The following is a 26,186-nucleotide window of genomic DNA, read 5'->3' on the forward strand; positions in this document are numbered from 1 at the left end:
TATCCTGGTGGAGCTTTTACATAAATTTCTTTGTCCAGTTTTGCATGAAGGTAGGCAGTTTGGATGTCAAATTGAAATACTTCCAACCCTAGGATGGTGGATATTACGAGGGCGCTCTTGACACTTTCAGCTCTGACAGTTGGGGAATAGGTATCTGTATAGTCCTCTGGGTACTTCTGAGCAAAACCCTGTGCCACTAGCCTTGCTTTGTACAATACGTTTTTGTTTTCTAGGGTCTTGATTCTGTACACCCATTTTGTCCCTATGGGTTTTTTATTTTCAGGTGTTTGTGTTGGTGAATATACTTGCAGGTCTCGGAGACTCTTCATTTCCTTTTCCATTGCTTCTTTCCATTTTTCTCTCTCCTCTAGGGGAAGTTTTAGTATATCTTCATATGAGCTGGGTGTTATGTTGTTGGTTTGTATCAGCAGAGTTTATGTTAATGCTTCCCTCTCTGTTTTCTATGGGTGTAAAGTAAGGTAGTCCATCGTGTATGATTACTTCCCCAATGTTTGTCCCCTGATTTGATACATATACTTTGCCTTTCTTAAACATCACTTCGATGTTTGTGTCTTGTGTGAGTTTTACTGTTGCTAGCATGTTGTATGGAATATCTGGTACATGCAAAACCCCCTCTATTTCTCCTATTCCTGAGATATGCACACTTCCTTTACCTATTACTTTAGCCTTACTCTGGTTGGCTACTTTGATCTCCAAATTTGTTTTCATGAGTGAGATGAATAATCTTGGGTCATGTGAAGTATGGTTAGTGGCTCCCGAGTCTAGGAGCCACATGTTCTTGTATGTTTCTAGTTTGGTGTTTGAGTTCTCGTGTTTAAAACCATACATTGATTCAGAGTATCTATCTCGTGAGCTGTTTCTATGTTCGTAATTTCTCCTAGTGCTGGGAGACCAACCACGCTCTCTCTCTCTAAAAGTTCTGTTATCTGGTGAGCTTCCCCTTATGTGCCTTCTTCCGTGCTCAGGTCTCTCCCTACGATCAGTGTATCCTTTGTTTTTGTAGTTCCTGGGACAATCTCTTTTTAAATGGTTTCTAGAACCGCAAGAAAAGCATTCCTGTGAATTGCTTACTCTATCTTGGAATTCAACTCTCCTTATAGGTTTGGGTTCCCTTCTAGATATATGGCGGTCCCTTCTCAGGTTGTCTTCTGCAATTAATCGATTTGTGAGTGTGCTCAGGGATATCTGCTCTAAGTTTATGCTATCTAATTGTGTTACAAAGTTGTCCCAGCTAGAGTCCAATGAATTAATAATGATACTCATCATGCTTTCTTGAGTTATTATTTCCCCTCTTTGTAATAGTTCTGCTCTAGTGGCATTAAGTTTCAATAGGTGTTTGCTCATGGGGACCCCTGGCCTGAGTTTTGCAGAGTGAAATTCCCTGGATATTCTAGTGGTGGTTGCTCTGCTTTGACTGTAGAATAAACTATATAATTTTTGCATAACTTCATACACAGTTAGGTTGTTATCTATGCTAGGGTACATAGTGGGTGGTATACTTGTTAACAATAGACAAAATGCTTTGTGGTGGATACAATCAATTTCAAATGACCAGGGTTTTTTTGGAGGTTTAGAAATTAAGAAAAGTACATTTTCTCTCATAAAAATAATTTGCAACTGTTGACTCCATTCTAAAAGGTTTCCTCCATCTAATTGTAATTTTGGAAAATTAATAGGCAATGTTCCAGAATTATTAGAATAATTACTTACTTGGGGTAGCTGTCCATGGTCTGGGATGTGACTGAATTCACAGTAGGGCAATGGTATGCTTGGGCTAATGGAAAAAAAACTGTCAGTAAAAAATTTTTTTTCTATCATTGCAGGTAAATACTGCGCATGCACGAAGCCCATTTCGCGCTGGGAGCTGTCGGGTGAGGAGCTTGCGGCTGCTGCTCCTAGGCCTAGGCCCAGGCCTGCCAATGGAATGCTGGGATCACCTCCTGCACACCTGGATTCTACGCTGGATGCATGGATCTGTCGCTGGGTGGCTGGATCCCCGGCAATGACAGGCAGAAGACGCGGCGGCAAGGCAGTCGTAAGACGAGGATCATCGGGGTTCGAAGGCTCTGCGGCGGCGACGGCAACGGCGGCGAGTCTCGGCCCATGGATGATGGTTCCTGGATGATCAGAAAAACCTGGTGGAGGTTGTAGGATAGGTGAGTTGTTGGTTTGATTTTCTTTTCTTGGGTCCCGTTCCGGCAGTAGTATGGGTGGTGAGTTCGAATCTTGCCATGTAATTGATTTGTAGGCGGTTGGTGGTTTTTGTTTTTTGTGGTAGTTTATTTCTTCTCTGGGTGGTATTAGGGTTGGTATTTTATTGCTTGTAGTCATGTTGGTTTGTATTTGATTTTCGGGTTTTTCTTTGTTTGTTTTAAAGTTTTGGTTAATTTGCTGAGTTAAATTTGAATATTGGCTTTCTATTGGTTGTTGGCCATTCCAAGATGGCCGTCGGAGCGGGAGCGCGGGAACAGATTCGGCTATTTCTGGGTTGTCCGACTGAGGTGGCTTATCTTTTTCTGAGGTGGTGATTTCTCTAATCATTGCTGATGCTTTGGTAGTTGTTTCACGGTTTATTAAGAGGTTTTGGGGTTTAGCGATAAGATTTTCTTTGCTGTCCGGCATCTCCATTAACCTCATTATGGATAGTCTTAGCTCATCACCTCTTTGTGATTTTTCTTCTTGTTGGTCCTCGTTCCTGAGCAGCGAGGTTTGATTGTTGTCTTGCTCACCCTCATTTAAAGTAGTTCTTGTAGTGGCATCTTTGGTTGTCAGCTGTGCAGCCATTTTCTTGGTGAAGGCTCTTGTGTTTACTCTGTTTATATTTTCAGAGTAAGCATTTGTTTCAGTCATTTTACAGAGTTATGGGCAACCATCCTCTAGCTACCATTTTGTTAAAGTCGATGGTTCTAGCCCAATAACTCACTAATAAAAATGTATTTTATTTTCAAGCTTTTATTTTAGACCTGGATAGATCCTAGGCCTCTTTAATCATTAGACCTTTAACGTTAATCTCTCTTTTAGATACACAACTGGAACAGCACAGATTTACCTCAGAGAGACCTTTTTATACCTGAGGGGAGGAGTCAGGAATCAGGTAGGATTATGGAAATGAGGGGGCGTGTATTATTGTTAACCCTTGCAGAAATGTAAGAAGGTAGAGATACAGACAAGATATAAACAAGTTAGACATTTTACATAACAAATCCACCAGCGCGACCAATGCCATCTCCGTGCTGTACCCCGGCATGAAGCCTGATTGGTACGGATCCAGGTAGTCTGTTTCCTCCAGGGCTAACGGGAGCTGCTGTGCCACCACGCTCTCAACAACCTTCGCAACAAAGCGAAGGTTGGAAACTGGACGAAAGTTATTCAATATGGCTGGATCTAAGGCGGGTTTCTTGAGGAGGGGTCTTACCACCGCCTCCTTCAGGGCGGCAAGGAAGATCCCCTTATCCAAGGATGCCTTTATCATTGCCCTGATCCAGTCCTGTGTCACCTCACGGGCCGCATAAGTGAGCAGGAGGGACACGGGTACAGTACGAGAAATACTTTAAAGGAAGAAGGAATCGAATTGGACGGTGGGCGTATCTCCAAATTCAATATAAATTTAGCAAAGATAAAAAGAAATGGGGCATAAAGCAAGAATCATCAGAATTAGATAAACTTTTATTCAGCAGGGAAGGCAAGACCATAAGTAAACTATATTGATATCTATTAGAACAAAGATATGATTGAGGAACAGGTGAAAGAAATGATGATAATTTGGGGTAAATATTGTGGGCACAATATCGATTTGGACAATTGGCAAAGTTTATGGGGGGAAATGTAAAAATCATACTAACAACTTCCTATAAGGAAAACCTCTATAAGATGTTCTATAGGTGGCACCTCCCTCCCCCCCCCACAAGATTAGCACGAATGAATAAGGGGAAATCCTGGATATGCTGGAAGTGTGGAGAGACCATTGGGAATTACTTCCACATGTGGTGGGAATGCCCAAAGGCGCAAAAATTTTGGAATTTATTAAAGAACTGGCTGGAAGAAATTTTGTCAACAAATACAAACTGGAATTTTTCTTACTGGGAATTATAGAAAGAAAATATTTATTTATTTATTTATTTATTTTATTTATTAATTCAAATTTATATACTGTCCTACTCACAAAGGACTCAGGGTGGTGTACAGTCAATAAAAACACAATACAATACAAAGTTTAAAAGAAATTAAAAACCATATTAAATAATTTGGCCAAAAAATTTAAAACCCCTGAATTTTTTTTTTTAAAAAAAAACCTGTTTAAAACGACTAAAAAGGCTTAGGCTAGGCCATCTTATTGGAACAAGAAGGTCTTCAAGGCCCGGCGAAAGGTACGCAGATCTGGGATCCTCCGTATCTCTGGGGAGACCTCGTTTCCAAATAGAAGGTGTGCCCACAGAGAAGGCTCTGCCCCTGAGGGTTGCCAGCCGACACTGTTTGGCCAACGGCACCCTGAGGAGGCCCTCTCTGTGAGAGCATACAGGGCAGTGGGAGGCTATTGGAGGCAGCAGATGGTCCTGTAAGTACCCAGGACCGATGCCATGGAGCGCTTTAAAGGTGGTAACCAGTACCTTGAAGCGCACCCGGAAGACCACCGGGAGCCAGTGCAGCTCACGCAGGAGGGGTGTTATGTGAGAGTGCCACGTTGCTCCCATAACTACCCGCGCGGCCGCACTCTGCACCAGTTGGAGGATCCAGGTGCTCCCCAAGGGGAGCCCCATGTAGAGAGCGTTGCAATAATCCAGGCGGGAGATGACAAGGGCATGGGTAACCGTGCGTAATGAGTCCCGATCCAGAAAGGGATGCAACTGGAGGATCAGGCGAACCTGATGAAAAGTCCTATAAGAAAGATACAAATTATTTATTACTGCATATACTCACAGCGGCACGAATAGCCTTCGCTCAAAAATGGAAAGAGAAAGATATTCCAACTGAAAAGGAAATATTATACTGAAAATCTTTTAACTGCGCAGAAATGGACAGACTCACTTTGGAACTCAAGGGTAAAAACGAAACAAAGTACTACAAAATCTGGGAACAATTTTATGATTGGATAGATAACAAGAGGGCAGCCAAGACAAATGTATAGGATTAGAACAAAAATATAGATGTTATTATAGATAAATGTATGTTTAAGAGATCAATAATATACAGAAATAAGGGAACAAGTATTAATATCATATCATATTATGATATTAATATGATATTATAATATTATAATAATATCATATGATATTATGTTTAAATAATGATCAAAGCTTAAGAACTATATGTTTATATGAGTACTAATATTATTGCAAAGTGACGGACGATATTTGGAACCAGTGATGTCATATCTATGTCCAATGTTTTTTTTTTAATTTTGTATTATTAATAAAAAATAAATAAAAAATTAAACAGGAAGTCTGCTTGAAAAGAGGAGGGAAAAAGTTTCGTTTCTCTGCTCCATCCACTTTCGTTTCCTGAGCGCCCTGAAGACGAAGCAGAAGACGTTCCTTAGAAGAGATCCAGCAGAGAAGCAGATCCTCCTGCCGGTGGGGATTCCCGATTCCCTCCAACCAGGTGAGACCCCCTCCCCAATTGGCATTGGGTGGGGCATGGGAGGGGAGCGGGGCGAGCGCAGGGCTCCTCCTGGGCATCGGTGGAGGGCAAGTCAAGAAGAAGCGAGTCCTGGTCTCGGGCAGAGGCTGATGGGTGGGGGGGACGGCGGAGACCCATCTCGGGAAAGGCGATCCTCCGAGGGGGATGACGGGAGCAGCGGAGACCCTCGGAGTCCCCTCTTCCTTCTTAGACAAGGCAGCCGGAGGAGGGAGGGGAAAGCAGGCAACGGAGCCACAAGCCTGGCGCAGAAGCAGCACCTGTGTTGTTGGGGGGGGGTTCCAGGTAATTTGGGGAGGGGGGATTGCTCCTTTTCTGAAGGCTGCTGAGTTCTCTCCGGGCAGCCAAAGAAAGAAAGAGCCGCCATTGAGTGCAGGGAGGGTCATCATTGAGATGCCAAATTCTGGCTGGCCTGGGGTGCGGGTGGGGATCAGGCTTTCTCTTCTAGTCCAATCTCCTGCTCGTCCATTTCCAACAACTGCCTGTCCAACCTCTTTTTCAAAAGCCTCCAGGGTTGGAGCACCCACAACTTCTTCTTTTTTTATTAAAGAGTTTTAACAAACTTTACAACAATTTTACCCCCCCTCTCCCCTCCCCCTCCTCCTCCTACCCCCTCTCCCCCTCCCCCCCCACTTCCCAGAGCAAAACCAGGGTATAACAAATTTAACAAACAAAGACTAAAATATGCTAACTAACTGCAAGATCCAAAACTCCCTCTCGCCCTTTAACTCCCCTTTTAACCAACCAACAAAACATAGTTCATATTGGCATCTTTATCCTTCTAAACTGTAACTCCAGGGAGATTCTTCGGTTGACCCAAGGGCTGTGACCCTAATCCAGGAGCTTCTCCTCTGCCTAAAAATGCCTGTCCAGGGGGATCCCACCTTTGATGGAGGAGTTGCCAATGTTTGCCTCCAGGAGGCTTCAGCACTGCCGCCAGCCGTGCCCTGAGACTGCTGCTCCTGCCCCACTGCTCTGGGCAGAGACCCTTCCTCAGCCGCCCCAGAAATCGGTCCAGCATCAGTGGGTGGGATGTGGCGTGTGCCCACATCCTGCATCCAGTGGTGGGATTCAAATCATTTAACAACTGGTTCTCTGCCCTAATGACCAGCTGGGTAGGCGTGGCTGGGTAGCCATGTGACTGGGTGGCCGTGGCCAACTCGAGGTCACTCACGTTGATGGGCGCTTCCCCTTGCCTGGCCTCTGGTGAGCGTGGGGAAGCTGCAACGGTCGTAAGTGTGAAAAACGGTCACAAGTCACATTGTAACTTTGAATGGTCACTAAATGAACTGTTGTAAGTCAAGGATTACCTGTAGAAAAATACAAGAAGCTTCTTTGCTTGCAAAAAGCTGCCCTAAATACCAATCATTAGATTAGGAATTCCTGCAACCCGGAGTTACACATCAGGCAAGGGGCCAGGGGACCTTCAGGAATTAAAGTAGTTGCAATAAAATGATAAATACCAGCAGCCAAATCTTGCTCATAAAGTGAAACCCTTTAGCAGAGAGGACATTTAAGCTCTCCAGAAAGTGGGTGGGCAGATTTGGGCTACAAAATGTTGCGCTAAAGAAACAAATTAACAAATCATATAGGGAACCCAGGTTCACGTCTCTGCGCTCCCAACTTTGCCAAGCACGGCTGGTCTCACCTCACAAGATATCCCAAGGAAATCATCCGGATTTAAGGAAAGCTCACAGCCCCCCCCGAAAGTCAGTAAAAAAAAAATCAGTGCCAAGTTTGCATCCTGCCTCTTGGAAGTACACCCCAAAAGGACAGTGCCAGGAACCACTAAAGCAGTGAAGGAAAAACCCCTCCCCAGATAGAAAAGGAAACCCATGAGGCAGGAAAAAATTCAAACACAATACCAATAATTAAATCACAACAGTTTTAATCCTTTTAAAATTAAAACACAAGCCTTGTCTGGCTCATTGCCAGGACTCACACCCCAGGCAAGCTGAAGAGTAAATATTTGAGATAAGCCTAATCACAAAGAAACCGATTAGCCCTAGAATGTATCAAAAAAGCAAACACAGTAGCTTGTTAAACCACTTACCAGAACAAATAGACCCAGGAACTAGCTAGCCAGATTTCTGAACCCTGCTTCTTTCCAGGAACAGAGAATAACCTTTTTCCTTCCAGACAAAGCTGAATAGGGAAAATATCCCATCAATAAACACCAATACACCAAGGGTATGTAAACTCACATTTGAAAGTCAATCTTTCTAGCTATCCAAGAAGCCTTGGTGAATGTCACTCATCTTGGTTCCTTGTCATTAAAAGCTTCTTTCTGGCAGCTCTGCTTCGTTATTCAATTATTTCTTCAAAGTGCTGATCCTTGCATCCCGGCTGGAAGAACTCCCAACAGGGCAGTATTTCCTCCCAACAGCAGTATAAAAAAGCTTAAAACAACCCTTCCCCTTTAAGAAAGTCAAGCGCCAGCAAAGTAGTAGCAAAGAAAGAAAAAAAAAGTCCAGAGAAGCTCAGGCAACAGTAAGTCTAGGCCAGTGGTTCCCAAACGTTTTCAGTCCACCGCCCCCTTGGTACTACAAACTCATCTTCAGTGCCCCCCACCCAGGGGTGGGTTCTACTTACCTTTACTACCGGTTTGCAGCAGGGCCATGCGTGCGTGCTCACTTCACTCATGCATGCACGCTCTCTTCTGCACATGTGCAGAAGCGTTTTGGTGATGTCGGAGTTGGTGGGCGGGGCCTCCTGCTGTTTTTACTACTGGTTCTATAGAACCGGTGAGAACCGGGGCAACCCATCACTGCCCCCACCCCCACCCACCCCTATAAATAGCATTGTTCGGAATAGCGGTTTGCACGACCCACTAAGGAAGATAGTAACAGTAAAATTCAAAACTGTAACAATGAATTGCACATTTATTCAAAATCCAATTTAAAAATCTTTTGTTAATTCAACAAAATTGTTGAACATGATTCAGCGATACCAGATTTTCAAAGTCTGATCGTCATTTATCAACTACTAATAACAATTACTAAGTTAGTAACTACTAACTTAGTAAACTCAGTAAAATTTAGTAACTATCTCACTGTTCAGTAAATTCTTAATGTGATGGATGGGCTTGATGAAGTGATACCAGTTTCCCAATGTCTGGTTTTAAGTCACTTAGCAGGAATCTTAAATCACCACAAACTTAAACAGTGTTTAGTCATTTCAATTAAATTTACAATTTCTATATTTCCTTTTTGCCATATTTATTCCTCATCTATTTTTTAAAAAAACCAATATTACCCTTTATCCTCATCTCTAATCTTAATCAAATTCAATTTTCCCTTCTATTCTATATTATACCCCTTCCCATTGTCATCTATTTTTATATCTATTTTATATCTATTATCTATTATTTCTATATGTATATCAAGGAGGGGGTTAGAGCTTGTGTTATGGATGGTCATTACATCAGTACTGTGGGTGGGAGGGACAGATATGGCGGGAGCAGGGGGCCACATCAGGTTGTGGGAGCGCGCGCCCGCTGGTTCCAAGCGGTGGCGCGCTCCGGCCTCCAATGCTCCCCTCATTCCCCAGGTTGCACAGACCCTCAGGCCCTGGGCCTTCGGCTGATGCTGTGCAACGCCCGGTCCGTGGTAAATAAAGCCCCCCTCATTTGTGATCTTGTTCAGGAGGGGGGAGCGGACCTGGCGGGTATTACGGAGACCTGGTTGGGCCAGGAGGGGGGGTCCCCCTCGTTGAGATGTGCCCACCCGGTTTCCGCGCATTCCATTAGCCGAGGACACAGGGGAGGGGCGGGGGTGGCGGTTGTCATTAGAGAAGGTCTTGGTCCGAGGGAGGTCACTGTTCCTCAGATGGCTGGTTGTGAGTCCCTCCTTGTGAAGTGGGGTCATGGGGTGCAGATGGGTGTGCTGGTTACGTACCTGGCTCCCTGCCACGTGATGGCAGCCCTGCCCGAGCTGCTCAACGTTATAGCCGCGGTGGCGGTTGACACCCCCAGGCTTATGGTCATGGGGGATTTTAACCTGCCATCCGTCGGTGAGGCGTCTGAGGTGGCTCGGGAGTTCATGGCTTCCATGACGGCCATGGACCTGACCCAGTTAGTTCATGGCCCTACTCACACGGGGGGAAACACGCTAGACCTGGTTTTTGTCTCTGGTCATTGGTTGAGTGATCTTGAGATAGGGGATATAGTGATCGAGCCCTTGTCATGGTCAGATCACTCCCTCCTTCGCTTTGACCTTCGAACCGCCGCACCCCACCGCAGGGAGGCGGAACCATTGAGGTGGTACCGCCCCAGGCGCCTGATGGATCCTGATAGGTTCCAGACGGAGCTTGGGCCATTTCCTGAGGCTCTGGCACACGGCTCAACTGAGGAGCTGGTGGCCGCCTGGGATAGGGCGGCCACTGGAGCTTTGCCTTTGCGGCCTCTGACCCGGCGTCGATCTCACCTGGATCCTTGGTTCACCGAGGAGCTGAGGGAGATGAAGCGCTGGAAAAGACACCTGGAGAGTGGTTGGAGGGCCAGCCATTCTGAATCTGACCGAACACTGGTAAGGTCTCAAATTAAGACCTACCTGGTGGCGATAAAAGTGGCGAAGTATAACTATTTTGCCACTCTTATTGCGTCATCAGATAATCGCCCGGCCGCCCTGTTTAGGGTGACCCGCTCCCTGCTCCACCAGGAAGCGCGGGAGGACCCCTTGGAGGGTAGAGCCGAGGATTTTGTACAGTATCTGTATGACAAAATCGCTCAGATTCAGGAACATCTGGACTCTGACTGGGTAGATTCAGCGGGGAGGACAGAGGCAGGTCTTGTGAGTATTATCTGGGAAGAGTTTGATTCTGTGACGCTCGAAGACGTGGACAGGATACTGGGCAGACTGAGCGCAGCCACATGTTTACTGGACCCGTGTCCCTCCTGGTTGGTGCTGGCCTCTCGGGAGGTTACACGAGGCTGGCTCCAGGGGATTATAAATGCTTCCTTGAGTGAGGATGTCTTCCCTGCCGCCTTGAAAGAGGCGGTGGTGAGGCCTCTCCTCAAGAAACCTTCCCTGGACCCGGCAGTGTTGGCAAATTATCGTCCAGTCTCCAACCTTCGCTTCGTTGCGAAGGTTGTTGAGAGTGTGGTAGCGCGACAGCCCCCCCAGTACCTGGATGAATCGTCGTATCTGGATCCGTTCCAGTCGGGCTTCAGGCCTGGGTACAGCACGGAAACGGCATTGGTCGCGTTGGTTGATGATCTCTGGAGGGCTCGGGACAGGGGTTGTTCCTCTGTCCTGGTCCTATTAGATCTCTCAGCGGCTTTTGATACCATCGACCATGGTATCATGCTGCACCGGCTAGAAGAGTTAGGGGTGGGGGGCACCGTCCTACGGTGGTTTTCCTCCTTTCTCTCTGAACGGTCGCAGTCTGTGTTGACAGGGGGGCAGAGGTCGACCCCGAGGCCCCTTGTATGTGGGGTGCCACAAGGGTCGGTCCTCTCGCCCCTTCTGTTCAACATTTATGTGAAGCCGCTGGGTGAGATCATCCGTGGTTTCGGGGTGAAGTACCACCAGTACGCTGATGATACTCAGATGTACATCTCCACCCCGGACCACCCCAATGATGCCCTTGAAGTGATGTCCCGGTGCCTGGAGGCCGTGCGGATCTGGATGGGGAGAAACAGACTCAGGCTCAACCCATCCAAGACCGAGTGGCTGTGGTTTCCGACATCCCGATATAGTCAGTTGGTGCCATCACTGACTATTGGGGGAGAGTCATTGGCCCCCACAGAGAGGGTTTGCAACTTGGGTGTCCTCCTGGACTCACGGCTGTCTTTAGAAGAGCACATGACGGCCGTGGCCAGGGGGACTTTTTATGAGGTCCGCCTGATTTGCCAGTTGCGTCCCTTTCTGGATCGGGACTCGTTAAATACGGTCACTCATGCTCTCGTTACTTCCCGCTTGGACTACTGCAATGCTGTCTACATGGGGCTCCCCTTGAGGAGCACCCGGAGGCTCCAGCTGGTCCAGAATGCGGCCGCGCGGGTGGTTATGGGAGCGACATGGCGCTCCCATGTGACCCCCCCCTCCTGCGCGAGCTGCACTGGCTCCCGGTGGTCTTCCGGGTGCGCTTCAAGGTTTTGGTTACCACCTTTAGAGCGCTCCATGGGCATCGGACCGGGGTATCTACGAGACCGCCTTCTGCTACCAATAGCCTCTCACCGACCAGTACGCTCCCATAGAGAGGGGCTCCTCAGGGTGCCGTCGGCCAAACAGTGTCGACTGGCGGCCCCCAGGGGAAGAGCCTTCTCTGTGTTGACACCTACCATCTGGAACGAGCTCCCCCCAGAGATACGGAAGATCCCGGACCTGCGCACGTTTCGCCGTGCTCTCAAAACTTTTCTATTTCAGCAAGCTGGCCTGGCCTAACTCCCCTCTTTTAAATTTTTAAATTTTTTTAATTCGTGATTTTATAAATTGGGTGTTTTAATCTGTGTTTCGGCCGAAATATTTAATAATTTTAAGGGATTTTTTTAATATTTGTATTATCTGTATTTTATCTTGGCTGTTCACCGCCCTGAGTCCTTCGGGAGTAGGGCGGTATAGAAATTTGATTAATAAATAAATAAATAATAAATAAATAAATAAATATCCATCCTCACATTGGTTAATTATGTAATATTACAGTTGTTTAATACAAATTCAACATTTTAATATAAATCAATTAGTTATATAACTATCTTTTTGTATATTAATCAATATGAACATGAATATTCCAATTATTTCCATGCAATCCAATTTCTTACAAATCAATTAATTATATTTACCAATAATAATAAACCCAATAATTTTCCCCATATATTCCTCCAAACCACAACTTAACCATTTCTGCTTTCAACACAATATACAATTAATAGTATCTCTATTACAATTCCCTAGTTAAATAGAGCTTTCCCCTTACGTTACTCATTTACACATCTTAAACACTCCCAATAACCCAAATAGTTTTGCCCATATAATCCTCCAAATCACAACTTAATCATTTCTACTTTTATCACAATATATAATTAAAAATATTTCAATTGTTACAATTTCCCTAATTAAATTTAAAAAAGTTCTAGCTGTTATCCAAGCTACAACTTAATCCTTTTTACTTTCACCATCATATACCATTAAAGGTATTTCAATTATTACAGTTTATAATTCATATTTCATAAAAAACTAAAAAAAGAAAAACTTATCACTGTCTAGATTTCAAAAATACAAAGACAAATATTCGAATTATTATTCATTTCATATTTACAATCATGATTTCCCATTTATTTCTTACTACTATTCATATTTCAATTCTAAATATGTATAACATCTTTCTCTTTCATTTCTTTTTCTTTTTCTCCCTTCCCATTTTTATTTTTGCCTTTTTCTTTCTCCTTTTTTTCTTTTATTTATTTATTTTTATTTTATTGAATTTCTATACCGCCCTACTCCCGAAGGACTCAGGGCGGTGTACAGCCATGAAATAAAACACATAAATATACAAAATTTAAGATCAAATAAAAATGAATTAAATAAATTTGGCTGAATTAATACTAATTAAAAACCCATAATTTTAAAATACATTTAAAAATTTAAAATTTACAGTTTAAAGGGAGAAGAATTAGGCGAGGCCGGCTTGATGAAATAAAAGCGTCTTCAACTCGCGGCGGAAGGTGCGCAGATCCAGAATCCTCCGTATCTCTGGGGGGAGCTCATTCCAGATCGTCGGGGCCCCCACAGAGAAGGCTCTCCCCCTGGGGGCCGACAGCCGACATTGTTTGGCCGACAGCACCTGGAGGAGCCCCTCTCTGTGGGAGCGTACTGGTCGGTGGGAGGCTGTTGATGGTAGTAGGCGGTCCCGTAAGTAACCAGGTCCTAAGCCATGGAGCGCTTTAAAGGTGGTAACCAGCACCTTGAAGCGCACCCGGAAGACCACCGGGAGCCAGTGCAGCTCGCGCAGGAGAGGTGTTACATGGGAGCTCCATGTTGCTCCCATAACCACCCGCGCGGCCGCACTCTGCGCCAGTTGGAGCCTCCGGGTGCACCTCAAGGGGAGCCCCATGTAGAGAGCGTTACAATAGTCCAGACGAGAGGTGACGAGGGCATGAGTGACTGTGCGTAACGAGTCCCGATCTAGAAAGGGACGCAACTGGCGAATCAGGCGAACCTGATGAAAAATCCTCCCGGTCACGGCCATCAGGTGTTCTTCTAAAGACAGCCGTGAATCCAGGAGGACGCCCAAGTTGCGAACCCTTTCCGTGGGGGCCAGTGATTCGCCCCCAATAGCCAGCGATGGCGTCAGCTGACTATATCGGGACGTCGGAAACCACAGCCACTCGGTCTTGGATGGGTTGAGTCTGAGCCCGTTTCTCCCCATCCAGATCCGTACGGCCTCCAGGCACTGGGACATCACTTCAAGGGCATCGTTGGGGTGGTCCGGGGTGGAGATGTACAGCTGGGTGTCGTCAGCGTACAGATGGTACTTCACCCCGAAACCACGGATGATCTCGCCCAGCGGCTTTACATAAATGTTGAACAGAAGGGGCGAGAGAACCGATCCCTGCGGCACCCCGCATATAAGGGGCCTCGGGGTCGATCTCTGCCCCCCTGTCAACACAGACTGCGACCGGTCAGAGAGAAAGGAGGAGAACCACCGTAAAACGGTGCCTCCCACCCCCAACCCCTCCAACCGGTGCAGCATGATACCATGGTCGATGGTATCAAAAGCCGCTGAGAGGTCTAACAGGACCAGGACAGAGGAACAACCCCTGTCCCGAGCCCTCCAGAGATCATCAACCAACGCGACCAATGCCGTTTCCGTGCTGTACCCAGGCCTGAAGCCCGACTGGAACGGATCTAGGTACGCCGCTTCATCCAGGTACTGGGGTAGCTGTCGCGCAACCACACTCTCAACAACCTTCGCAACAAAGCAAAGGTTGGAGACTGGACGATAATTAGCCAATATTGCCGGGTCCAGGGATGGCTTCTTGAGGAGAGGCCTTACCACCGCCTCTTTCAGGGCGGCGGGAAAGACACCCTCACCCAACGAAGCATTTATAATCCCCTGGAGCCAGCCTCGCGTCACCTCCCGGGAAGCCAGCACTAACCAGGAGGGACACGGGTCCAACAAACATGTGGTCGCGTTCAATCTACCCAGAATCCTGTCCACGTCATCTGGGGTCACAGGATCAAACTCATCCCAGATAACAGTCTCAAGACCTGTCTCCGTCACCCTCGCTGGATCTATCCCGTCAGAGTCCAGACTTGCCCGAATCTGAGTGATTTTGTCATACAGATACTGAACAAAATCCTCGGCTTTGTGTTTTAAAATCTTGAACTCTCCTCTTTTGCCCTAAATTTCCTTTGCACCTACCTTTTTTAGTGAGGAAAAAGAAGAAAAAGAAATCTCCCTCTGCCTCTGCCTAATTTTTCGTTGCAGCAAACAGCCTGCTTTACTTTTGGTTTCATTTTCAGCATAGCTTGATTAGCACAAAGGGGAAAAAAAATCTGCTCCAGCACTCGTTGCAGCAAGCAGCAGAGCCCTGCACAAAACAGCTGAGAGCAAATCAGCTGACAGTCGGCAGGCCAATCTAATCAACTTGTGCTAATTAGTCTATGCTGAAGCTGAAAGGAGCTGTTTTTTCTTGCTGTTTGCTTGCACCCTCCTTGCCACATAGTGCCCCCTGCCGCCCCCTTTTGCCTCTAGCGCCACCCTGCTGCCCCCCTTGCCTCTTACCGCCCCCCTAAGTCATCCCACCGCCCCCCAGGGGGCAGTACCACCCACTTTGGGAAAGTGGTCTAGGCACACTGCCAAGAATGTAATAAGGGTTAATGGAGAGGCAGTTTCTCTAAACAGGGCAATAAAGATCAGGCTAGGAACACCACCAGAATGTTTCCTTCCTGCTTCCTTTACAGGATTAGCCCTGTAAAATGGGAGAAAAAAAACAAATGGAGATTTCTTCCAACAACCGGTTCTCCAAACTGCTTAGAAAGTTAACAACAAGTTCTAGCGATTAGGTGTGAATGGGTAGAATCCCACTCCTGTCTGCATCCCCTCAGAGAGTCCTCAGTCAGTTTCGGCCTCCCCCAGACGGTTCCTCTCTCTTGCAGGGCACCAGAAGTGTCAACAACACACAAGAACCAAGCATGGCCCTGGCAGAAGACACCATCAAGATTCCAGCCCTGGGCCGCCCCTTCCAGCTGGGGATGCTTTACGACTGTCGCAAGGATGCCCTCATCCCAGGTAGGAGCCAGAGGGAGGCTGAGGGGTGACAGGAAACCTGGGAGGGAGGGAGACGGTCACTGCCGTCAATGCACAGTCTTATCCCAAGGACACTTGAGAGCTGGCATCCTGAACACACAGCCTGCTAATCCCAGGTATCTGAGTAGGGTCTTCTGCCTGGGAATATGTATCCAGCCCTTGGCCTACCACACAGCACAGCTGGCCCTGTGTACCAAACATGGGGTGGGTTTCCAAACCCAACTCACTGAAATGCTGTGGAAAATGACAAAACCTCTCTACTCAGTCAAAAGCCTTTGGGGGTTTTTGCAAAACAGGCAAGAGGTTGGACAGAACAGCTGTGGTTATCCTCTGGGAGAAATGATGACCGCTTGTCCAAACTCTCTCTCAGCTGCAATTCTTTTGGAGGTCAGGTTCCACATTTATCTTCATGTCTTCTTGTGTTCCATGCAGGGGTCACCCTTTGGGACCACAGCTCTCTTCAGAAGGACCTGACAACCAAGCCTCAGCCCAAGACAGCAACTGAAATCATTGCATCTGACAGCATTGATGAGAAGACCTCTGCCCTGGACATCTCAGGATCCCTCGAGGCCAGTTTTCTTGCGGGGCTGATTGATGTGAGAGGGTCAGCAGAGTATCTTCATGACACCAAGAAGTCCAAGAAACAGGCCAGAGTCACTGTTCAGTACAAAACCACCACCAAGTATGAACAGCTGACAATGAACCACCTAGGAAGCCAGAATGTCTCTTACCCAGCAGTCTTTGAGCAGGGCACAGCCACCCACGTGGTCACTGCCATCCTCTATGGGGCCCAGGCCTTCTTTGTCTTTGACCGAGAAGTTTCTTCAACGGAGATGGTAAAAAATATGGAAGAAAATCTCCATGTTACAATTAAGAAGATGACATCCGCCACAGGAGAAGCAGAGGTCAAGCTAAATGAAGAAGAGAGAGAGAATGCTTGGATGTTCAGTTGCACATTCCATGGAGACTTTTCCCTGGACAAAAATCCAGTGACTTTCCAAGAAGCTATGAAAGTTTATGAAACTCTGCCCAAAATATTAAGAGAACGTGAGGAGAAAGCTGTGCCTGTGGAGGTCTGGCTCTACCCACTGAGCAAGCTGGACCCCAGAGCAGCTAAACTGGTCCATGAGACCAGCATATACTTAATCTTACATGCTGAAAATATCTTGGAGAAACTCAACGAAATTGAGATGAGAACCAATGATCTAGCCAACAATCCCATTGCTGAGACCTTCCCTGAGATCAAGAGGAAGATCCAGCTGTTTAAGGATCTCTGCAAGCAACACAGGCAGACTTTCCAGAAACAGCTGGCCAGAATGTTGCCTTCCATCCGGGGAGGAGGGCAGGAGGAAGTGGACTTCTTGAGGTCTGTCAATCAGTCGCCCTTCAACAGTCAAAGACTCAGTGAATATCTGGAGATGAAGGAAAAAGAAATTAACTTTGTCAAATCTTATCTGACTATTCTAAATAATATAGAAGTTATCTCATCTCAGAACAAGCTGGAAGAAATAGTTCTGGACCCCCAGAATGTATATGTGGTCTCCTTCATATTCACTTCTTTACATAAAGAGGAGCCATTTCTCTTGAGATTACAGCAATTCTTGAAAGGTATTAAATCCACAAAGTTCGTTCTTGTGCAGGATCTAGACGTGTTTGATCACAAGACCCGCAATGCTGACCAAGCTGCAAAATCCATCAAAGACTTTTTCAGCGTCAATCAATCCAATGAGAAGGTCCGCTTTGTCGTGGCCTCACTCCCAGATGTGGACAATCCAGGAGCCTCAATATACCTTTATGAAGATGGACGGCTGGTCAGCCAGAACTTTGAGTTGCCCTCAAAACCTCTCCCTTTCCTGATCAGTGAACTGAGACATGACAGCATTCAACTGAAGTTTCAGCCAGCTGAATATGGAAAGGCTTCCATCTCCAACTATCTGGTAGAGTACAAGGTTGCAGGGGAAGAAAACTGGAAGACCGTGAGGACAGAGGATGCCGGGGAGATGTTCCTGCTGAAAGATCTGCCTCCAAACACAGAGTACCAGTTCCAGTACACTGCCTGTTGCAAGGTAGGCCTTAGTAAAACCAGTGACCTGAGCCCACCCATAAAGACCCTTCCCACCAGCCCTCCTGAGAAATTAAGAAAAGTCACTGCAGCACCTTGATTCTCTTTCTTTTTTCAATTTATATGCTAACCATCTTCCTGGTTTATTTGCATTTTCAAAGTAATTCTGTTTTGCATTTCTTATTTTTTGGGCTAATTCTTTTTTCTCCAAAAGGTCCATTTTATGCTTTATTGTATCCATTTTAATTTTAACCTCTTTTTTATATGGATCTTTCTGGAGTTCTTTTTCAAATCTTTTATAGTCATCAGTCAATATTTTAAAGGTTTGTCTTTTCTTCACATTTCTTTTCCTTGTGTAGTCCATTATTAAACTCTGGCATAGGCCTCCATTGTATCCCAATGATTTTGTGCCGGTGTTTCTTCTTTTCTTTTTTTAAAAAAGTCAACATTCTTTCCATTTTCTGTACAAAATCTTTCTCTTTTAATATTGTATTATTTAAAGTCCATCTGGATCTTCTTTTTTGCCCTTTCCAAGTTGCTATCACAGGATTGTGGTCTGCCCATAAATCAGTTTCTATTTCCACGTGTTCAATATTTAAAGTTAAGTCCATTATTGGTCCATATTATATCTAATCTGGACCAAGATGAATGTCTATCAGAATGAAAAGTATATTGTCTATTTTTCCCATTTCTTTCCCTCCATATATCCTTCAAGTTTATTTCCTCTATCATCTTGAAAAAGGATTTCGGTAATTTCTTTCTCTTATACCTTGTTATTTTATGTGTTTTATAGTCCAAGTTTTCATCCACAATTCCATTAAAATCTCCATCATACATATATTATCATATTCCATTTCAATTATTTTATTATGTACTTTTCTATAAAAGTCACTTTGGTTATTGTTTGGAGCATATAATGCTACCAAAAGAATTTTCATATTATTGTCAATTATTTCCACCATCAGAATTCTGCTTTCTGCATCTACATATTTTTGCTCCGCCAGTATTACATTTCTGATATATAAGACTACTCCTCTCTTTTTACTTTGTGATAATGATAAGAAAGTTCTTCCAAGTTTTGGTTGTATCAATTTGGTTGTTTTTTAATGTGTAATTCTTGTAGACAAATTATATCAAGTTTTAATTTCTCTAGTTTATGAAACTAGAGCCTTGGATAGCGCAGTGGACTAAGTGCTGTTAATGTTAGTTAACAGCTGCCAGCTGCCTGCAATTACTGCAAGTTCAAATCTCACCAGGCTCAAGGTTGACTCAGCCTTCCATCCTTTCGAGGTAGGTAAAATGAGGACCTGGATTGTGGGGGCAATAAGCTGACTTTGTATAAAAAAGAACAACGCTTAGGAGGGGCCGACAGCCCTACTAAGCAGGTATATACAAAAGTAGGAAGGCTATTGCTTAATGCATTGTAAGCCGCCCTGAGTCTCTGGAAAAGGGTGGCATATAAATCAAATTAATAAATAAACACTTTCCTTCTTTTAACAACTGAATTGAGTCCATTTACATTTATTGAAATTAATTTTCTTTCTTCCATATTCATACTTTATATGTAGGTTTTGTTGTTCTAGTTGATCTTTCTTCACGTTGTTCCTTATATTCCACAACCCCGCCAACCACACCTTCTGTTGATTCAATCATTGCCAGTTCTTCTGTGAACTTTTTTGGCACTACTGTAGTTTGGATTTCGACTTCCATTTCCAATTCCTTTTCCTTAAGAAAGTCATCATAGAAAGCTCTCGCTTTGCAAATTGTATTCAGTCTGTATCTTTGAAGTTGCCACGTTAAAGTTAACCTTTCTGGTATCAACCATCTATAGTTAATTCCTTTTTGAATCAAGATTTTAGTCAAAAATTGATATTCTCTTCTCATCTCTCTCACTTTTCTTGGTATTTCTTTCAAAACCACCACTTCTTTCTCTTTGAATTTCAGAGTTTTTCCTCTGGCCACCTGGAGTATTTGTGCTTTAATCGATTTCTTAGTAAATCTTATATGTACTTCTCTTGGCAATTTATTACGCATTGCATATCTAGTATAAACTAGGTAAATCTCATCAACCCTGTCCATCATCTTCTCTTTAGTGATTTCTAAAGCCTCGGCCAACATCCCAATCATAATTTCTGCAAGATTTTCTCCCTTTTCTTCTTCTACATTTTGAAATCTAAGATAAAATTCTGCTTTGTCCATTTCCCATCCAATTAGACTACTTGTTTCTCGTTCAACCTCTCCCAATCTACTCTCTGTTTTTCATTTTTTTCTTCTTTTTGATCATCTTTTTTCTCCAATTTTAGCAACCTTTCCTCATATCTCGATATTGTTTGCTGAATGTTGACCACTTTTTCATCTGTCTTAAGTAATTGTTGTTCCATCCTTTGGAGTGTTTGTAGAATCATTTGTATTGGTGTGTCTTTCTCTTGTTGCAACATTGCCTGAATGGAGCGTTGTCCTCCAGATGGTGATGAAGAGGGCGTAGTCACAGCAGCTCCCACTGTCACAACTTTTCTGCTCATTTTAGTCAATAATTAGCCAAAGCCACCTCCAAAAAACAAAAAAGAAAAAAGCCCAATGTAAAAGAAAAAGGGAAAAAGAAAAAGAAAAGAAAAAGGAGAAACGGCTCTTCAGGTTCTTCCAAACCCTAATGCTTTAGGCATAAATAAAAAAAAAAACAAGCCAACCAAAATTAAGAAGAATAAATATAAAAGATAAAAAATAAAAAGTCCAAGTCCAAGAAAAAAAGAAAGAAAAATCAATAAATCTTCAGGCTCTTGAGTGCCTTAATCCAATAGTTATACAAAAATCTCAAAAGAAGAAAAGGAAGACAAACGAAAAGAAAAAAGAAAAAGAAATTCTTCAAGCACGTTTCTATCCGGAAAGCATATGGAGAGTTATTTCTTAACCAAGCCACAAATAAAAAAAGAGAAACAAGTAACTGTTCAAAAAAGAACAAACACCTTCTGTGATGTTTCTAGACTCCTACTTCAGATATGTCCACCAAGAGCACCTGTATAAACAGTACAAATAGTTCCACTTCTCCAGATGCTCGCCACACTTATCAGCTTAGAAGTACAGAGTCACTTAGTTATGGCTACAATGTATCTCTCAATTTGTTACTTGTATAAACATAGCTACAAAATATCTTTTCCAGCAGGTGGCAGCGTTACACACTCTCCTATCTTTCCTATTCTTAAAAATCCAATATTTCTTTGTTTAAAGTTGTTAAAAATTACAGAAAAGGGAAAAAGGAAAAAAGGAAAAAAGGAAAAAAGGCTTCTATCTCAAAAAATCAAACCAATATCAAACAGTTATTTTAAAAAAGACAAAGTTTAAAAAATCACCAGTGCTAGTTTTTCTCTCTCAATCCAGTCCCGGTCAATAATGAAAGTGAAACAATTTTTAAGTCCTTCAAATTAGATCATTGGATATTAAAAAACCATTCAAATTAAATTTGCTGCTTATTTTCTCTTTCTCTCAGTCTCAGAGTCTCTTATCTCACAGGGTGTTCTTTGTATTAATTGAAAAGTAATCTCTCACCAATTCCGATTTGAATTTGAATTATCAGATACGCTCCTAGTTACATGGAAGACATGATGAACGTCAACAAAAGACACAACTTCTGATTGTTTCCTTTTCCATCGGAGACCAGAAAGTCTCTTTACCTGGTCATCTGCTCCCAAGGTGGCAACTCTGCTCAAGGCCCCTGTCAAGTTTTTGCTGTTGCAATACAATGTACTCAATAAAGTTTTGCATTAAGAGATTGGATCGTCTCGACTGTGTTTGCTTTGGTTGGGTTCGTCAGTCAGAACGTTGAGCCCTTCTGTTCTGTGTTTTAATCCAGCCTTCACCATGTGACCTCTGAAGAACCTCAGTCAGAGATTCAGAGATTTTAATTTAAATCAAATTTAAAAAAATGGCTAAGTCCCCCTGAGCCAGTTCCTCCTCTTAGAGAATCTGGTTTCTCCCCTCAGATGAGGAGACTTCAAGTGCATGAGAAAATCCATTCCCCTCATCCCCACCCCAGTATCAACCGGTCCCATAGCCTAATCCTCTCCCATCCTGGACCCCTGTCCCTTCAGAAGCACAGACTCTATGAGGCTTCCCCATCTGTCAATCCTTTGAGGTACATCAGGCTGGGAAGCCACCAACACCAGAAATATTAGAGTTCAACTTTATGTGTATAAATTATACTAGCAGAAATCTTGATAACGTTTCCCCTTCACTCCTTATGACACCAAAGAGCATCAAGGCAGAACAACCCTGAGGTTCTTTCTCACCCCTTCCTCTTTTCCTGGGGTGAATTTGTGTTTCCTTAACAGCTGCCACATATTATCCGCAAGGCTGTTTCTGTCCTGCTCTACACCACCTTCCATTGGCCAACGTGGACTCCTTAGAGAGAGCATTTCTCTTTCAACCAATGAACTTCTGATTACAAAAGAGGCTGTCTTTTTGGGGGGTGGGGATGGGGAAACTGGGGAGATTGGTCAACTCAGCCAAATTGATTCCATGCAGTGATGCACTCACAAGGCAGAAGAGAAGGGGGAGACTTCCTGGAGGAGGGGGACATGGAATGAGGAGAATATACTCGAGGGCTGAGTCGGAATGCAGGGTCTCCCCGAAAACTCTTCACTTTGGGTCCTTCTGGGTGGAAATCAGGCTCCTGCTGGGTCCTTCCCATCTCTTTAGTGTCCCTCAGCTCCACTCCAGGTGTTTCTTCTCAGCCTTCCCCTTTGTGGGGTGGGGGCTCCCAAGAACGTCTGCAGTGGGTCTGAAATCCCTCCAGCTCCTCCTTATCTCAGTTTCCTTCCCAGAGACGGAGCCCCAAAGATGGGAAGGGGGGACACAGCCCTGCAGAGAAGGAGGTCAAGGAAGCCATGAAAAAAAATATGTTCTCCTTGAGGACTGGGGGTGGGGATGCAAATGATTGACAGGTAGGAACACCCCCCCCCCCCCGTGATGCTTGAAAGCCCCAATTCTATCTGGCTGAAAGGCCCAACCAAACCCTGGAAGCAGACCTGAGACAGAAAACCCAAAAGGGATGTAGTTAATATTAACAGCTGGTTAACATATTCAAGATAAAGAAATCTCTCATGTTGCCTTTGAAATTGTATCTCTGCAGGAAGGGGGGGGTACGTTTTCCCCCCATTTTTTTTCCTGCTTACCCCTTCTGCCTGAGAAGGAAAGGGGCACAGTGGCATCCGATCTCTCCCTCTCTCCCTCTGTCTCTCTCTCATCCAATCTCTCACACACATTCTCACATACTCTCTGTCATCCAATCTCTCTCTCTCACACTCTCTCTCTCAGACACACACACACTCACTCTCTGTGTCTCTCTCATCCAATCTCTCTCACTCTCTCTCTCACACACACACTCTTTTTCTCTCTGTCTCTCATTCAATCTCTATCACTCTCTCTCTCTCTCTCTCACACACACACACACACTCATCCAATCTCTCATCCAATCTCTCACACACATTCTCACATACTCTCTGTCATCCAATCTCTCTCTCTCACACACACTCATCCAATCTCTCTCTCACACACTCTCTCTCAGACACACACACACTCACTCTCTGTGTCTCTCTCATCCAATCTCTCACACACTCTCACACTTTCACACACTCACATACACTCTCTCTCTCTCTCTTACAATCTCTCTCACTCTCTCTCTCACACACACACTCTTTTTCTCTCTGTCTCTCATTCAATCTCTATCACTCTCTCTCTCTCTCTCTCTCTCACACACACACACACACACTCATCCAATCTCTCACACACTCTCTCACACACAGTCTCTCTCATTCTCTCTCTTCCAATCTTTCTCTCATACACACACACTCTCTCTCACACACACTCTCTCTCTCAGACACACACACACTCACTCTCTGTGTCTCTCTCATCCAATCTCTCACACTCTCTCTCTCACACACACACACTCTTTTTCTCTCTGTCTCTCATTCAATCTCTATCACTCTCTCTCTCACACACACACACACACACTCATCCAATCTCACACACACATTCTCACATACTCTCTGTCATCCAATCTCTCTCTCTCACACACACTCATCCAATCTCTCTCTCACACACTCTCTCTCAGACACACACACACTCACTCTCTGTGTCTCTCTCATCCAATCTCTCACACACTCTCACACTTTCACACACTCACATACACTCTCTCTGTCTCTCTCATCCAATCTCTCTGTCTCACACACACACTGTCTCTCTGTCTCTCTCTCATCCAATCTCTCTCACTCTCTCTCTCACACACACACTCTTTTTCTCTCTGTCTCTCATTCAATCTCTATCACTCTCTCTCTCTCTCTCTCTCACACACACACACACACTCATCCAATCTCTCACACACTCACTCTCACACAGTCTCTCTCATTCTCTCTCTTCCAATCTTTCTCTCATACACACACACTCTCTCTCACACACACTCTCTCTCACACACACTCTCTCTCTCAGACACACACACACTCACTCTCTGTGTCTCTCTCATCCAATCTCTCACACTCTCTCTCTCACACACACACACTCTTTTTCTCTCTGTCTCTCATTCAATCTCTATCACTCTCTCTCTCACACACACACACACACACTCATCCAATCTCTCACACACTCTCTCACACACAGTCTCTCTCATTCTCTCTCTTCCAATCTTTCTCTCATACACACACACTCTCTCTCACACACACTCTCTCTCTCAGACACACACACACTCACTCTCTGTGTCTCTCTCATCCAATCTCTCACACTCTCTCTCTCACACACACACACTCTTTTTCTCTCTGTCTCTCATTCAATCTCTATCACTCTCTCTCTCACACACACACAAACACACTCATCCAATCTCACACACACATTCTCACATACTCTCTGTCATCCAATCTCTCTCTCTCACACACACTCATCCAATCTCTCTCTCACACACTCTCTCTCAGACACACACACACTCACTCTCTGTGTCTCTCTCATCCAATCTCTCACACACTCTCACACTTTCACACACTCACATACACTCTCTCTGTCTCTCTCATCCAATCTCTCTGTCTCACACACACACTGTCTCTCTGTCTCTCTCTCATCCAATCTCTCTCACTCTCTCTCTCACACACACACTCTTTTTCTCTCTGTCTCTCATTCAATCTCTATCACTCTCTCTCTCTCTCTCTCTCACACACACACACACACTCATCCAATCTCTCACACACTCACTCTCACACAGTCTCTCTCATTCTCTCTCTTCCAATCTTTCTCTCATACACACACACTCTCTCTCACACACACTCTCTCTCACACACACTCTCTCTCTCAGACACACACACACTCACTCTCTGTGTCTCTCTCATCCAATCTCTCACACTCTCTCTCTCACACACACACACTCTTTTTCTCTCTGTCTCTCATTCAATCTCTATCACTCTCTCTCTCACACACACACACACACACTCATCCAATCTCTCACACACTCTCTCACACACAGTCTCTCTCATTCTCTCTCTTCCAATCTTTCTCTCATACACACACACTCTCTCTCACACACACTCTCTCTCTCAGACACACACACACTCACTCTCTGTGTCTCTCTCATCCAATCTCTCACACTCTCTCTCTCACACACACACACTCTTTTTCTCTCTGTCTCTCATTCAATCTCTATCACTCTCTCTCTCACACACACACAAACACACTCATCCAATCTCACACACACATTCTCACATACTCTCTGTCATCCAATCTCTCTCTCTCACACACACTCATCCAATCTCTCTCTCACACACTCTCTCTCAGACACACACACACTCACTCTCTGTGTCTCTCTCATCCAATCTCTCACACACTCTCACACTTTCACACACTCACATACACTCTCTCTGTCTCTCTCATCCAATCTCTCTGTCTCACACACACACTGTCTCTCTGTCTCTCTCTCATCCAATCTCTCTCACTCTCTCTCTCACACACACACTCTTTTTCTCTCTGTCTCTCATTCAATCTCTATCACTCTCTCTCTCTCTCTCTCTCACACACACACACACACTCATCCAATCTCTCACACACTCACTCTCACACAGTCTCTCTCATTCTCTCTCTTCCAATCTTTCTCTCATACACACACACTCTCTCTCACACACACTCTCTCTCACACACACTCTCTCTCTCAGACACACACACACTCACTCTCTGTGTCTCTCTCATC

At 44.7% G+C, this 26,186-nt stretch overlaps 1 protein-coding gene across 2 annotated transcripts; it reads left to right on the top strand.

Annotated features, from left to right (window-relative positions):
* Positions 1-1,845: 1,845 nt before the first annotated feature.
* LOC117656735 (neoverrucotoxin subunit beta-like) lies at positions 1,846-21,737 on the top strand. 2 transcript variants are annotated; one of them, XM_087894323.1, is made up of 6 exons: positions 1,847-2,177; positions 3,043-3,115; positions 5,458-5,619; positions 15,759-15,891; positions 16,342-17,975; positions 21,543-21,737. In XM_087894323.1, exons 4-6 carry the CDS (start codon positions 15,795-15,797, stop codon positions 21,552-21,554), a joined length of 1,743 nt encoding a protein of 580 aa, XP_087750449.1. In that variant the 5' UTR covers positions 1,847-2,177; positions 3,043-3,115; positions 5,458-5,619; positions 15,759-15,794; the 3' UTR covers positions 21,555-21,737. The 2 variants fall into 2 exon arrangements, with proteins under 2 accessions (XP_087750448.1, XP_087750449.1); XM_087894322.1 differs by having other exon boundaries at positions 1,846-2,177; positions 16,342-21,737.
* Positions 21,738-26,186: the final 4,449 nt, after the last annotated feature.

The sequence above is a fragment of the Pantherophis guttatus genome, chromosome 4 (genome assembly GCF_059756535.1).
Source record: "Pantherophis guttatus breed Tessera chromosome 4, ASM5975653v1, whole genome shotgun sequence".
Classification (NCBI taxonomy): Eukaryota; Metazoa; Chordata; class Lepidosauria; order Squamata; family Colubridae; genus Pantherophis; species Pantherophis guttatus.

What these genes read in the sequence shown, in the direction of transcription:
- LOC117656735 (XM_087894322.1), top strand. Translation starts at nt 15,795, where the DNA reads ATGGCCCTGGCAGAAGACACCATCAAGATTCCAGCCCTGGGCCGCCCC. An exon ending in CAAGGATGCCCTCATCCCAG is followed by an intron (nt 15,892 to 16,341) that starts GTAGGAGCCAGA and finishes TGTTCCATGCAG; the next exon opens with GGGTCACCCTTTGGGACCAC.